This window comes from Simochromis diagramma, unplaced genomic scaffold (genome assembly GCF_900408965.1).
Source record: "Simochromis diagramma unplaced genomic scaffold, fSimDia1.1 OVJJ01000517.1, whole genome shotgun sequence".
Lineage (NCBI taxonomy): Eukaryota > Metazoa > Chordata > Actinopteri > Cichliformes > Cichlidae > Simochromis > Simochromis diagramma.
Window position 1 is genome coordinate 202,490 of NW_024387173.1, and position 15,436 is coordinate 217,925.

Genomic DNA, 15,436 nt, shown 5'->3' on the forward strand with positions numbered 1-15,436 from the left:
TTTCTACAACCACAGGAATCTCCCCCTGCTGGCCTTTATCCTGGCTTAAGGCATTTGATGGTTTCGCTTTTCTGGCAAGAAGATACATCAATATTTTCCACGGTTTACACATACTTTTAAGTGGTTTGGAATACAAAAATTAATAGTTTGGATGTTGGGATATTTTAAATACATGAAAAAAAAGTATTTTAACACAAATATACTTTTATTATGAAATGCTCATTTCTTATCCGTCGGACGACCTGCTTGAAAAATATCACTTCCGGTGTGTGCGTGAGAGGCGGAACAAGCGGCCCTACAGAGGGAACAAAGGACGGTTAAGTGAATTGCTGTATGTTGTTCCCAGCATGTGTGTATATATAAATATATGCACGTATTTATATTTTAAAAAGTGTCACTGTTGCATTTTGTAACTTCGGGGAAGAAGCGGGAAAACATTTTCATGTGCCAGAGGAAACTTGGGCTGGTTGATTAATTGATGTTGGTTGATAGCGGGAGCTGGTGACTTCTTCGTTAACCTAGCTTTAACAGCAAGGCTCATACTGACGTCGCTTAAGCGTTTTGCTCTTTAAAAGTGTCACATAGTTTTGAATGAAAGCATATTCGTGTTTGCTTACTTTTATTGTTTGGACCTAGAGCCATTAAATTCGATGGATAACTCGTATGAATATGGGACAAAGAGGTTTTGGTGTCGGCGAGTTTAGCTAGTAGGCCTTGTAAGCTAATGCTAACCCGTTTAACCCAGTCAGCCATTGTTGTTGTTATCCGCTCATTTACCGGTGCTTTTTTTCTTCTTCCTCGTTCTACGCCGAAACTACAAAGTGGACTGTAGTTGAGTTCCTTTCTCTTTATGTTTCCCTCTTCAGCTTAACCAGCATGAAAATAGCCTCCATTCCATAGGCCGCTCCTCAGCTGCGATGTCAAGTAAGTAAATAAATCAGTCATTGATATCCTTTATATGCCAACACCTGTCTCATTCTATGGTTCATATATATATATATATATATATATGCGACCAGTACACTGGGGAAAAGATGTAGGAATACTGTTTCATTAAGTAAGGGACTCAGATAACATAAAGCACATTTTTGCGCTGTTTTTGCACATAGGATGCCGTCATGCAGAATTTTATGCTTTAGGTTGCCATGCTTCATAGTGTCATGCTGTCTAGATCGGTGGACTTTTCAATAAAAACAACATTGAAGAGTGTGTACAGTTGCACTATTTCTCATAGAATCAGATTTGTGTCCTATATGTACTATCTGCCTCTTTAGTCAGTTCCTCGTGTTTTGTATAGACTCAAAGTCAACTGATTCAAACTGGAGATAGTGATGGTAGCCTTTGTTCTGCTCTGCGGTCACATTGAGTTTGACGTTGCAGTGAAATGAGGACTCTGGACTTGAGATGCAGAACACAGTGGTGGAGTTTGAAAATGTACAACTGACAGTTAAGACCCAGAAGAGCATCAGAGTAACACTCAGGACCAGCACAGGCTGGTTGATAAAGTGAAATGCTACAGATCTAGTTTTTTGGCATTAATGGAAATGTAAAAATAAGGAATTGTCTATGGCTGAAAACTGAAAGTAATACTGAATTGCAAAATGTACCTGGGTGACAGCAGCAGTCAGTTGGATTACCTCATATAGAAGTGCATCTCTTTTCAGACATTCATGATGCAGAGGAGTGAAAAATGGGGCTGAAGTACTTTCACAGTAGACAGTTAGGAAGAACCCTCACTGTTCACACTCAAGTGGTATTATTGTCAGGCAAAAGTAAACAGCGGGGAAAACATGTCATTTGTACAGAGCAGGTATGCAAGCGTTGACTAACATTTTTTTTCTTTTTCTCTCTTTTTTTTTTTTTTTTTTTTTTTTTTTTTTTTAAACTTTGAACAGAACGACCATCCTACGCTCCTCCCCCTCCCCCTGCCCCAACAACAGTAAGTGTCCCACTTTTAGCACCAGTCTTAGTGTTCATGGTTTAGCAGCCAAGGGCCATGTTATTTTTTTGCTTCTTTTCTTTGTTACTTTCCTTTAAATCTTTAATGTGTGAACGTGCCAAGGTTGCCACAAACCTTGTTCTTCAGTTCTCCATCATCGCTTTCACCCCTTTTTCCTGTCATGCCACACGTTTTTTTTAGGTCTTGCACCAAAGGTGTTTGAGATTACTGATGGGGATCAAGTTAGTTTGTTATTTGACTGAAGAGCTTTGCAGAATCTACCTTGGCTGATGTTATTAGTAGACATATGTGAAGTAACAGAGTACATGCTTGTTTTGATGCTTTTCATTTCCTTACATTCAGATGCAGTGCAAAGCACTGTGTAGAGCTGAAATCTGCTGATACACACTCAGTTAAATAAGTTTTTGTTGTGCACTAATTCTTAATGCCACCCAGTTGCCTTTTTTGCCTTGCATGATAAGATCATGGAACAAACAAATCAAAAAGTCAACATATATATATCTATATATACATGTATTTTCATGTTTCCCCCTCCTTTTCACTTATTTATGTTTATCCCTCTTCCTCCTCTTGTGTGTGAGCCATTTCTCATTCGTGTTTTGTCTCATTTGTCTTCCATCAGCAAATGCCTTCCACCCCAGGGTTTGTGGGCTACAACCCTTACAGCCATCTGGCCTACAACAACCTCCGACTGGGAGGGAGCTCCGGAGGCTCCAGCAGGGTAATGAATTGATGGAGCGATTTGAAAAACAAATTAAATGTAACAGAAAGTGTAAAGCACAAGTAAATGTTTTGGATTGAATAAAGGGCCCAGGTATGAGAAGAATGATAGGATTGTAAGAAAGGCTTAGACTGTATATCGAAGTGGGCAAACTGAATATATGACTTGCAGCTTTAAAGAGCTTCAGTTGCATGCATAAATGTGTTGAAAAAACAAATTAATGCATTATAAAAAAAAAGTAAGATGTGATGTCAGTTGGAACGTAACATTTGATGACAGCTCTGCTTTTGGAAAAAAAATATAAACTGAATAAGATTTATTTTCATATTGACCTGGTGGGGGGGGGGGAATAACACGTTTTCAACGTGACCAATCCGGCCTTAACAGTTCCTGCACTGCAGTTAGCAGTAATCAAGTCAGAAAGTATATCTGCTCTTGTCGGACTAGAACACAAGCCTTCCTGTGGGTGTGCATGGTGGCATAGGCAAAACACTACCTTTGTGGTGAATGTGTTCCTTTATTGTTTGAATTATCTTCAAAAGATGTTTTGCCCTTGCCAAATTAGCCAAATGTTGCTAGTTCTTTCAGCACAACCTAAAACCGAATCTGAGTTAACTTGTATCACAACAGTAGCTGCCAGCCTTTTGTTAAACAAGGTTTTTTCCTTCAGGCTCTGAGTGCACTTGCATAAAACAAGATATATTACAGCAGAACAAAACACAGATAACACAGAGAAAGCAATGCTACAGGAAACTGTTCACTTTGAAAATTTATTTATTTTCCCACTCATTGTGCACTCAGTCAGTGGTGCTGTTTTCTAACATGAACACACATCAGAGCTGGCAGCTTATTTGTTCACACGTAATCCTCTAGAATTCCAATCCCAAAATAAAGACAATGTTGGAATTTCATTTTTTTGTAACAAAATCAAAGTGAACAGCCAAAACAAAAAAAACATTTTCTGCATCACCAGTTAGGGGGTGATAGTAATGTAAACGAGCAGCCTGTGAAACATCTAAACATCATTTGCCTTACAGAGATGCTCTGAAACACTTAAAGCCATTCTTTGGCTTGTAGAACATCTTAACACATCAAAATTGTTTTTATCTGACTGTATGAAAGCATTAAGGAACATTTCAGTATTGTGTATTGTCATGTTTACATTCACATCTGTTGTTTTACCTTTTCCACAAACCATATCAGACCATAATCAGCAGATGTTTTATGATAGTTTTTGTTTTTTCTGTTCACTCTCTAAACCTGGCCCTTGTTTGTTTGTTTCCCTTTGGCTTCATACCTTCCATCTCTCCATTCATACTTTTTCCTCCTTCTTCTTTGTGCCCCCTCTCTCCTTCTTTCCACAGAACTCCTCGGGCATCACCGTCCCAAAGCCTCCCAAACCACCAGACAAGCCACTGATGCCATACATGCGGTACAGCCGGAAGGTAAGCAGGAAGGTAAGACACCCATCCACGGTGTCTGCTTTTACTGCTTGTCCTCCCATCCCCCTGAAAAGCTGGCAGGGGTTTGAGGGTGGGAAACAGCCAAGCCATGACGCCTCACCACCACCTCAGCCACCTAGTGGAGGCTCTCCACTTTGTTTCCGTTGACTCACAGTAGCCTTCTGTGTTTGTCAACATGCAAAATTGCTACATCTCCATATGTTTCCTCTTACGGGGATAATCTGTCCCTGGCACTCTATTTTTCCCCCTTATAGGCTCATCTCTTGCCTGCTTTTCTCTAGTTTCAGAGCTGTAATTTTAACACTGTATGCTCAAAAACATAATGTGATCTAAAGGATCCTGCATTTAAAAAAAAAAAAAAAATTGAATTCCATATATAAGTGAATATTTTCCATCATGCTTTCTTGCAGCACTTAAGTAGTTATGCTTTTCCTTACTAATAATTTCATCCAGTTAGATCTTACAACTGTTTCTTACCTCTGTACTTTGCTTCCCGTATTTCCTTTGTATTGTAACAGTCAATGTCATTTGATCCTGTGTGTGTGTGTGTGTTGATGTGAATATGAAAGGTATGGGACCAAGTAAAGGCTTCCAACCCAGACCTGAAGCTGTGGGAGATTGGAAAGATTATTGGGGGCATGTGGAGGGACCTGAGTGATGAAGAGAAGCAGGACTACCTTAATGAGTACGAGGCTGAGAAGGTAAGGAGGAGCAAGAGTCTAAGGCTACGTTCACACTGCAGGCGAAAGCGCATCAAATCCGACTTTTTTGACCCTATGCAACCCATATCCGATCATGGTATGCCAGCGTGAACAGCACAAATCCGATCTGGGTCACTTTCGTATGTGGTACTGAATCCGATACATATCTGATGTTTTAGAAAGCGACTGCTGTTTGAATGGTCATGTCGCATTAAATCCGTCTTTTGCATCACTGACACAAGACAGACGCCAATTATCAGCGCCGGAGACGTGCCCGAGAAGACATCGTGAATGCTTCCTGGTCATCCAGTGTAGATGTTAGTGAAACTGTTTGGAAGTCAACGTTGGAGAAACGTGAACATTTTATTTGTACTGTATAATCTGCAGATTCTGACAGAAATCTGCAACTATCCTTTGAAGCACCGCTCCTCTCTAAAACAGCAATAAGGATCATTATTAGGCCATATGTAAATAACAAAATAACTTTATAACTTAAAGCAAAATTGGGAAACGTAAAGTCCGAAGCAAGTCTTTATGTTAAGGGCCATCAGTCAAACAATACTGTTTGGTCTGGGTCTAAACAGCACGTTGTGTGTGACGTCTTCTTATGCGCATGCGGCCGCTTTGAGGGTTCACACTAGAGCACGTTTGCTGTCGCATTTTATTTGTAGTGTGAACAAGCAGACAAGAAAATCGTAACTGAGCATTAAGACCTGCAGTGTGAACGTAGCCTAAATTTCTTTTGTAAGTAACCCGTTGCTCTTGGATACCTTCTTTACATGTTGGCAGTTCAACAGCAGTTGTAGAAGTGACAACTAAAGAATCCCTGCATTGAAAAATAAGAAATGATCAGAGTTGTTTTAAAGGGCTTGTTTTCTTTTCCTGTCCCTCTTCCTCTTAGATTGAGTACAATGATTCTTTGAAGGCCTACCACAACTCACCTGCCTACTTGGCCTACATTAACGCCAAGAACCGGGCTGAGGCGGCAATGGAGGAGGAGAGCAGGCAGAGGCAGTCACGTATGGACAAAGGAGAGCCGTACATGAGCATTCAGCCTGCTGAAGATCCTGATGGTAGGTTAATTATGAAGATATCTATGATTTTTAATCATGGCTTCACAATGTAATGTGCTTAAAATAAACACTGACCTGTCTGTCTGTCCTCGTCATGGTTCTGCCCATCTTGTCTTTTCGCTCCACCTAGATTATGATGATGGTTTCTCAGTGAAGCACACAGCAGCAGCTCGCTTCCAGAGAAACCACCGGCTCATTAGTGACATCCTCAGTGAGATTGTGGTGCCCGACGTCCGCTCTGTGGTCACCACAGCCCGCATGCAGGTCCTCAAGAGGCAGGTCCAGTCTCTTATGGTGCACCAGGTATGTTAGCAGGACATTTTTGCTTCTATTTTGTTACTTTGTTTTTTAGCTTGTAAAGCTAATGTGGTGTTAATATTACTCAAACTGACTTCAAAAGCATTGTTTACACTTTAATATAAATGTGCATTCCTCAAATGGGATTGGCTTCCTTGTGACAAGATTTTTGCTTACAACCAAAAGTAGTTGCACTAGTTTTATAAACTGTTTCACATTTAAAAGGAAGGATCTATTCCTGCTGATTGATTGCTTGTGATTTCAGAGGAAACTTGAAGCTGAACTTCTTCAGATCGAGGACCGCCATCAAGACAAGAAAAGACGTTTTCTGGAGACCACTGACTCATTCAATACTGAGCTGAAGCGGGTAAAGCAGCACTGTTTATTTACCTAGAGAGAGCTGAGTGTGTAGGAAGGAAGAGCTTTATTTCTAGATGACTAAACATCCCTTTAGATAGAAATTTTTCACCACAGACTGTTATGTGTGGTAAGTATAGGCCTACTACTTTCCCTTTGCCTTCAGTCTTATGACATTTGCAACTTTTTAAATTCATTTTGTTTAATTGAGAGTCTTGTGTGTTTCCAGCTGTGCAGTCAGAAGGTGGAAGTGGATATGGAGAAACTAGCAGCAGAGATGGCTGCCGCTGAAGAGGCAGCAAGGCGCCGGGCAGAGGAGCGGGAGCGGGAGGCCGCTGAGCAGGCAGAGAAAGCTGCTCAACAGCAACAGGAGGCTGCTGGAAACAAAGCTGCAGAGAAGAGCAGCACTAATGCTAGCCCCACCTCAGGGACCAAGGAGGAGGACAAACCTACACCAATGGAGACAGGTACCAGTGGGGGGGACAAAAAGACATACACAGGGGGGTGGGGAGGGTGTCTGGTTGGTGAGTCTATCCTTGGGTGCTTCATTCTGCAAGCCAAACATCCTTGGGAAAAATACAATCCCCTAGATTCATCCATCAATGTGTGAGAATTTTTGAAAATATTTAAATATAGATGGAAAGTGCTTGTGTGAATAAGGCATGTTGGATAAAACGCTTTAAATCTTAAAACTTGTTTTTATTTAAGTGTAATCATAATCCACCTGATAGCCACTGGGTTGATGGAGGAGTCGTTCAAAGCAGTTTCACTGTATATAGATAGGTTTGGTCAGTGGAGTTAATTTTTTCTTTAACTGTTTTATTAATTTTGCAGAGCTCACAAGTAGCAATGAACATTTAATTCAGATTTACTGGGACGTTACCCAGTTATGACTCCCCACCTTTGATGTGTACTATAATGCCTTCATTATTTGTATTGATTGAATTGTGGGACCAACAGAATGAATGAAAAGGCTTTTTTAATTACTCCAAATTGTAAATGTTGCTAATGGCTAACATGGCTGTCAGCTTATTACTAATAGTTAAACAGCTAGCTAATGTGCTGCATGATAGGTTATGAAAACTGTTTAGTACTTAGATGTTGTTGATACAATACTTCTACTGACCTCTCAAAGTGCTTTAGTGCTTGTACAGCGCTTTGAGGTGACTGTTGTTTTCGATTTGATAAAACTGGATTGGATTGAAACTGCTGTAAACGTCAGGTACAGCTACTATTACTTTAGTTTTAGTTGAGTTTTACCTTGTTTTAGCAACATCTCAAGTAAAATTAATCAAAACTGAGCAGAGTTTAGTGGACACAGCATTAAACATTGTTTATACAAATATTGCACTTTTAAGAGTGGTTTAACAGTTAATTCTATTCTTCATTAATCAGGTTTTAAATGTCAATGACATGTGTCCTTAAAGACGGCTTATTTTTAAATCAGATGTGTTTATACCAAATCTGCATCCATTCCTTTCTTTAGATGAGGCCGCACCTGCAGAGCCGCTTTCAGACCCCCAGGTGGCTCCACCACCACCATCTGATACTTCATCGTCTTCCTCTGATAAAGCAACACCTCCCCCTGAGCTCCCCAGGGAGAGCAGTACTCCCAACAGCAGTGCCCCCAGTGATGATGGGGGCAGCAGCAACAGCATGCCCCCTCCACCCTCAGACATCCCACCTGGAGCAGCAGCATCAGGCGCATTCCCAGACCCACCTGTAGGCCAAGAAGCCAACCTCAGTACAGCTAATCCTAATGAGGCCGCAGCACCAGCCCCTCCCTCAGAAGAAGCAACCCCTCCACCACCACCACCACCACCCCCACCACTACTGACCCCCAGTCAAAGCAGCCAGCAGTACGATATGTAGTAGTGCTGCCTGTACAGTGATGGGTGTAGATGTCCTCCTGGTGCTGCAGCTCTCCCTCTCTGGATGGAGCAGCAGTGTTGTAGTGATGCAGAAGGAGTGGCTCTGTAACAGCTGAGAAATACTGATTGGTTGAGAGGTGTAAAAGTAAAGTCAATACAAAAAAAATAGTGCGAGAGTGACGTAGGTTTTCATCATCCAGCTTCATGTAGCTGCACCAAACGCAGGGAAAGTAGGATTTCCTTTAAAGCTCTGTATACTTCCTGTAACTTTACTCAGCATGCCTGGTCTGATAATCTGACTTAATTGAAACGTCACCAAAGAGTACAACACCTGGCCCTCTTTGAGTTTGTGCTCCAGGCACTGTGAGAGCATTTCCTCTTTTCTAATCAGGTCACTTGATGTTATTTTTTTTAAAGTAATCAGATACACACTCAGAAATAGGATAACACAGGGCTGTGAAACAACCGCTCAGCACAAACCGCACCACCGAGTCTGAAAGTCCATTTACTTTTATCATCAGGGTTTATATCCCCAGCACTGAGGTCAGAAGTGAATCAATCTGTTAGTGAGACTGTTTTCTTTCTTTCTTTCTTCTTTTTTTTTTTTTTTTTTTTTTTTTTTTTTTAGACTATAAAAAGGTTTAAAAAAAACAAACCTGAATCACGACTGACTTCAGAGTGAAACGGCTTCAGATGAACGAGAAAAAGCAGCCACGTGCCCCTTATAGTTCAAATAAACACCTGAGATAAGGCTTACTGTATAGACAGGATGTGGTTGAAACGCACACATCTGCATGCATTAAGCACATTAACAACCAGTCACAACATTGAAACCACCTCCCTGCTGTTGTCCACTTCATTATTGCAGTGTGAGTGTATCTATGATGTTGTGGTGCTGCAGCGGCCGAGCTTGTTGGTATGCAGCAGCGATTAGGTGAATCTCAACAACCAGATGAAGGCTGGTAGCCAAGTTTTCCCAGCACAACTGTGATGATCATCAGAGGTTTCAATGCTGTGGCTGTTACGCTCCATGTTTGTGTTTATTTTTTGGACCACTGCAGAGTTTTATTTTGTGATTCATTTTGAGAAACCTGACATATGTTAAAGGGCCAGCTCTGACAAAAGGACCTCAATATTTTCGGCTCTCACTTATTGAAAAACCTCAATTTTCTAGATAAATTTCATTTGCAGAACTACTACTGTTACTTTTTTGTCTTTTGATATTTAGTGAACCTTATTAAACGAGTGTAATCCAGGGCAACCTTGGTAATTTGTACTCTTGAATCAGATGCCATTTTAACACACACCCTTGTAAAGTCAGTATCAATTGATTTTTCCATATTCTGCATGTTTGGCTATGTACTAACCTTCCCCATGTATGAATCTGAGTGCAGGTCTTGTATAGCTGGAGATGAGGAAAATTAAAGTTCATACAAAACGCATGAAGATCCCAGCAAATAAATAATGATGGGATCATCTCCAGGGTATTTTTAAAAAATCTGAATAACATGTCTTGCTTTGAGTGTAAAACATTAACTTGGATATTTGTTCCCCTGTATTGAATTCTAAGTAGAAAGAACTGACACTTGTACTCAGTTAATTTAATTTTTGCTCATTTAACCTGTAAAAGCTTCTCTGTGAGGCGAGGCTTTTGTTTAGACCACAGATTCCTGCTGGCACTACATGCATCTAACTTCACCAGAGAAATGCACAGGTAACCTCACTTATGCATTCAAAGGACTGTTTTCTTACTTGGACTGTTTTTTGGTAGTATGCCTGTCTTTTTTTTCTTTTTTTTTGCATTTTTCTTTTCTACTGTCTGAACTTGTTGACCCAAATAAAGATGATTTGTCTTTCTGCTACACCTGCTGTGTCCTTTTTTTTTTTTTTTTTTTTTTGTCTCCCGAAAGTAAGACTGGATAAGGAGGTTAGTGACAATTTCACTCTCGGAGAAAGATGTTAAGAGTGAGCCAGTGGGTTTTGCTAAGAGGAGGGCTCAGCAACTGATATAATCTGGTACCGAAAGCATATGCAGGTCCTTATCAAATAATTAGCATATCATGAAAAGGTTCTCTAAACGTGCTATTAACCTAATCCTCTGAATCAACGAATTAACTCTAAACACCTGCAAAAGATTCCGGAGGCTTTTAAAAACTCCCAGCCTGGTTCATTACTCAAAACCGCAATCATGGGTAAGACTGCCGACCTGACCGCTCTCCAGAAGGCCATCATTGACACCCTCAAGCAAGAGGATTTCGCCCCAATTTCGCTATATAAATAAACATTATATAATATCTCCAGCTGAAGCACAGAAATTGGGGACAGACTTATAAGAGCAAAGCCTGCAGCTCCACCGCAGGAAATAAGGAGGAAGTCTGACTGTTGAGGCTCAACTTTCCAAAGAGTTTCCACGGAGTGACAAACATTTTAAAAGCCTGGAATCAAAAAGTCTGATGTGAAAAAAAAAAGTCAGATTACAAGAAAAAAGAAGAAAACAGGTGGAGGACAAGGAGCTGTCAGTCTCAGGTGAGAAACCCACTGCCAAAGTTTCCAAGGAATTATACTGCAAGTGATGGTCAAAGTCATTTTTGTCATTTGTTCATAAGAAGGAATTATAAATGTATTCCTAAAGTAGTAAAATATTGATAAATTACAGATTTATGTGTATGCACTGTTAGTAAATGAGGCCCACTGAAATAACCTTACTCTTGCAAGACATGTATGTATAGAATGATGCTCCAGAAATCTTTCGGTTCACACTCCATACAGCTGTTTTCTTACATTTACTGCAAATTAACCATTTACCTGTTATACCATCTATATGTCAAGCTTCCCAGTCTCACATTCAGCTGTTGGAGGATGAGATCTTCACTGTGGTATTGATGGTATTTTCCTGGGTATTGATATTGAACCTTAAATTCTAGCACATGATGACTCTACCTAAATCATGTAATAAATTCAATCTGCTCTTTGCTGTTAAATTCAACATCATTTTGGTAGTGTTCTTTACATACTGGCGATCCTTCTAACTGTACTGTCACAGAATTACTTGATATTGCCAAGTCATTTAATCTGGGCTTGTTCAAAATCACTACCCTTTCAGCTTGTTCGTGGCCAAAAGTGGCCACCAACAGATTAGGTCTGTAATTTTTATTGTTTTTATGTTTTTTTGCCATTTTTTCTGCATAAAGCTTTTAAGTAAGTTCAGTTCTTTTCATAAATATAAAATAATTATTACTTTTAAAATTTTTAACCCTTTAAACACCAGTTTCTTTGTCCACTGCACTATCTGGAAGACAACCTCAAATCTCGCAATTTTATATAATTGCATTGCTACTGAAATTTCTTGTATTATTAATAGTAAAGTCTGGGGCATGTAATTGATTCACATCAACACTGATTATAATGCATTGTTATTTTTGTGCAGGGAGAGCAAAAACATAAAAACTCCCTCTCAGCTTGTTCGTGGCCAAAAATGGCCACCCCCTTGTTTACGTTTACAAAATGCTATAAAATTAATATATATTAAAACATTTTTCAACTTTCATTGACTTGATTTTTTAAATTAGCACCGCTCCTAGTCATGAAAGCCAAAATATAATTCAAATTCAGATATTATACCCTTTGAATACCAGTCAGATTATGTATTATTACTACGCTTTTGGGGGAAAATAGTAATAAAGTTCACATTTTTTAGCATATGAATGATGAAACCTAATATTTTTTTTATCATCATTGCAGGTCAGTAACAGTAACTGTAACAATGATTTATTTTTACTTTATTTATTTATTTATTTTTTCCTTTGGGGGGGGAATGACTGGCCAAAAAGAATATCACACATGGTGTGTTAGTGGCAAGAAAGGCAATTTAATGACCCAATAACCATTGAAATGACCAATAAAATGATTGAAATTTATATTCCAGTGTGTGCTTCTGTGTGCATCCTCATTAGCAGCAAGATGTACTAACCACAGTAGAGTGGTTTTTGTAGGCACACTTTCTACACCTGGTGCAAGGGGCTTCTGTTCCAATCCTGGAGGTGCATCTTTTGCACTTTCTCATTTCGTTGGTGGGGTATGGGTCACACTCTGGTTCAGACTACTGTATCTTGAGATCAATGGCAGAAGTGGCTGAGAATTAAGGAGAAGGATGTCTTGCAGTTGTTGAGGTCACCAGCATGTGCCCCAACTCTCCCAGGATCACTCTTCATTTGTAGGTTGTAGATGACTCCCCCACTTCAGTGAAGTTGTTTCCGGCGGGACAAAGCATCGTATCCCAAGACATCCAGGAAATTGGAGAAAAGAGCCATCAGCCATCAGTTAGTTTTCCTTCAACAACTTGAGCTGCCAACATCCTCTAAGTTATCCAATTTGTGCCTATTGTAGTCCAGGATTGCTTCTTGCTTTCACGCATCCTTTATTCCCCATCACTGACTGCTGGTTCCTTGTGTGTTGCTGTCAAAAGAAGCACATTCCTCCGTTGCTTTGGCATGTGGGATATTTCCGTGGTAGTTTTGGTGAAACCAAAGACAGACAACAAAATCTTCCTCTGTTGCAACTGGAGGAGCTGGGGAGGGAGCTCTGGGTTGTTTCCCCTGTGCCAGTTTTCATCTGAGGGGTTCCTCTGCCAAAGTGACCAAAGGAAAGACGTTGTCCTCGGAGCTCCTCCGTCAGTTGGAGTCTGAACCCCATGCCTTTTTTTACTTCCTGAGAACTTCCAGTGTTGTCATCCAACATGCTATGTATTGCTTTATTCTGGTTTAGGCTCACATCTCCACTTCATCTATAATCCTCCAATCCTCACACCTTCGCCTCCCGTGCAGGTTTGTAAGGGTGCACAGCAGCTAAAAGATCTCCTTTGTTATAAAAAATCAAAAAGTAGATCTCAGGCTGCTAATGCAGGGAACTGCATACAGGCTGAGCCCTGGTTTGATACCAGTGGGCACTGGATTGTAGAGCAGTCTCTCTTCAGTGGTGGGACCCACATGGTTTTCCTTTCATGAGGGATCCACTCAGTCACCGGCTCCTCGGTCTCAGAAAATGCTCCTATGTTCTTTTCCATCAGCTGCTCGGCCTCCACCTCCATGCCCCCCAACCCCAATCCTCCCCCAAAGAAGAGGATTCAGGCACTGGCTAGTACTCATCATCAGTGGTGATACAGTCAGCCTCTTTGGAGATTGTCCCTTCATCTTCTGGAGAGGAAGTTTCTTCATCTTGGGCAGATGTCTTTTCTTCAAGGGCAGATGACTGCTGCTGTCCTTGCTCTCTAACCAGATCATATAGGCAGTGCTTGAAGCAGTGATGGCCTTCTTGCCATATTGCCAGAGTAAATGATCTGGAAGCTGTTAGGCGCACCGCGGATGACGTCAGCGCGCACACTGTGTCTGAGGAGGATGTGTGGAGGTGCTTCAAGAAGGTGAACGCACGCAAAGCTACTGGTGCGGACGGGATTCCCGGCTGCGTCCTCAAGTCATGCGTGGCTGGCTGGAGTGTTTATCTTCAACCTTTCCCTCTCTCTGTCTGTAGTCCCAGCCTGCTTCAAAATGGCCACCATCGTTCCTGTACCCAAATCCTCCACCATCTCCTCATTGAACAACTGGCGACCTGTAGCCCTGACCCCCATCGTGAGCAAATGCTTCGAGAAGCTGGTCAGGGACTTCGTTTGCTCTGCACTACCCGACTCACTGGACCCTCTACAATTCGCATACCACCAAAACAGGTCCACTGATGATGCCATAGCCCTGACACTACATACTGCCCTCTCACACCTGGAGAAGAGAGACACGTATGTGAGAATGCTGTTTGTGGATTACAGCTCAGCATTCAATACCATCGTTCCCTTGAAGCTGGACAGGAAACTGCAGGATCTAGGACTGAGCAGCTCCCTCTGCAGCTGGATCCTTAACTTCCTGTCTGACAGACGCCAAGTCGTCAGACTGGGCAGCATCACCTCATCCCCCATCACACTGAACACTGGTGCTCCACAGGGGTGTGTACTGAGCCCTCTCCTGTACTCACTCTACACCTACAACTGCACGGCCACTAACAACTCCAACATCATTGTGAAGTTTGCGGACAACACTACAGTGGTGGGTCTTATCACCAATGGTGATGAGACGGCTTACAGGGAGGAGGTCAGCGCCCTGACCCACTGGTGTCAAGACAACCATCTCACCCTCAACGTCGCAAAGACAAAGGAGTTGATAGTGGACTTCCGGAGGTGCTGTGGAGAGAGTGAGCAGCTTCCGGTTCCTTGGTGTACATCTGGCTGAGAATCTCACATGGTCAGTACACATAAACAAAACAGCCTCTTCTTTCTCAGGAGACTGAAAAGATTTGGCATGAGCCCCCGCATCCACAGGACCTTCTATCGCTGTGCCATTGAGAGCATCCTCACTGGATGCATCACCACCTGGTATGGCAACAGCACCGCTTACAACCGCAAAGCTCTCCAGAGAGTAGTGCGGTGCTCTGAACGGATAATTGGAGGTGAGCTTCCCTCCCTCCAAGACATCTACAGGAAGCGCTGCCTGAGGAAAGCGGGGGGGATCATCAAGGACTCCAGTCACCCCAGCCATAAACTGTTCAGACTACTTCCATCAGGAAGGAGGTTCTGCAGCATCCGGTCCCGAACCAGCAGACTGAGAGACGGCTTTTTCCATCAGGCCATCAGACTGCTGAACACATCATAGACAACTCACCCTTACTACTGGAACTTCAACATTATGCACTCCACGCCTTTTGATAGGTAGCAGGAAATTTTCTTCCATCACTCCTGTTCTTGCTGGCTTGCACTGGCTGCCAGTTAAATACCGTATTCAATTTAAAATACTACTTTTCACTTACAAAATTATCAATAATTTGGCGCCGAGCTACCTCAATGAGCTTCTTAGGTTACACACTCCTGTCAGAGCACTTAGATCTGCTACCCAACTTCTTCTGGAGCAACCTCGTTCTCGGCTGAAGTCTCGTGGCGACCGTGCGTTTGCTGTA

General features: G+C 41.7%; 1 protein-coding gene across 5 annotated transcripts; it reads left to right on the forward strand.

Annotated features, from left to right (window-relative positions):
* Nucleotides 1–235: 235 nt before the first annotated feature.
* LOC120744698 (SWI/SNF-related matrix-associated actin-dependent regulator of chromatin subfamily E member 1-like) lies at nucleotides 236–10,307 on the forward strand. 5 transcript variants are annotated; one of them, XM_040049224.1, is made up of 11 exons: nucleotides 237–331; nucleotides 867–924; nucleotides 1,896–1,939; nucleotides 2,583–2,681; nucleotides 4,046–4,138; nucleotides 4,714–4,845; nucleotides 5,747–5,918; nucleotides 6,049–6,221; nucleotides 6,481–6,582; nucleotides 6,802–7,039; nucleotides 8,059–10,307. In XM_040049224.1, the coding sequence occupies exons 2-11, from the start codon at nucleotides 918–920 to the stop codon at nucleotides 8,442–8,444; spliced, it is 1,446 nt and encodes a 481-aa protein (XP_039905158.1). In that variant the 5' UTR covers nucleotides 237–331; nucleotides 867–917; the 3' UTR covers nucleotides 8,445–10,307. The 5 variants fall into 5 exon arrangements, with proteins under 5 accessions (XP_039905161.1, XP_039905158.1, XP_039905162.1 ...); XM_040049226.1 differs by having other exon boundaries at nucleotides 238–331; nucleotides 4,046–4,126; XM_040049225.1 differs by having other exon boundaries at nucleotides 315–349.
* The last annotated feature ends 5,129 nt before the right edge of the window (nucleotides 10,308–15,436 follow it).

Excerpts from the sequence above, each read along its gene's own strand:
- LOC120744698 (XM_040049224.1), top strand. Across the intron at positions 4,139-4,713 it reads GCCGGAAGGTAAGCAGGAAG|GTATGGGACCAAGTAAAGGC; the intron begins GTAAGACACCCA and ends TGAATATGAAAG. Across the intron at positions 6,222-6,480 it reads AGTCTCTTATGGTGCACCAG|AGGAAACTTGAAGCTGAACT; the intron begins GTATGTTAGCAG and ends TTGTGATTTCAG.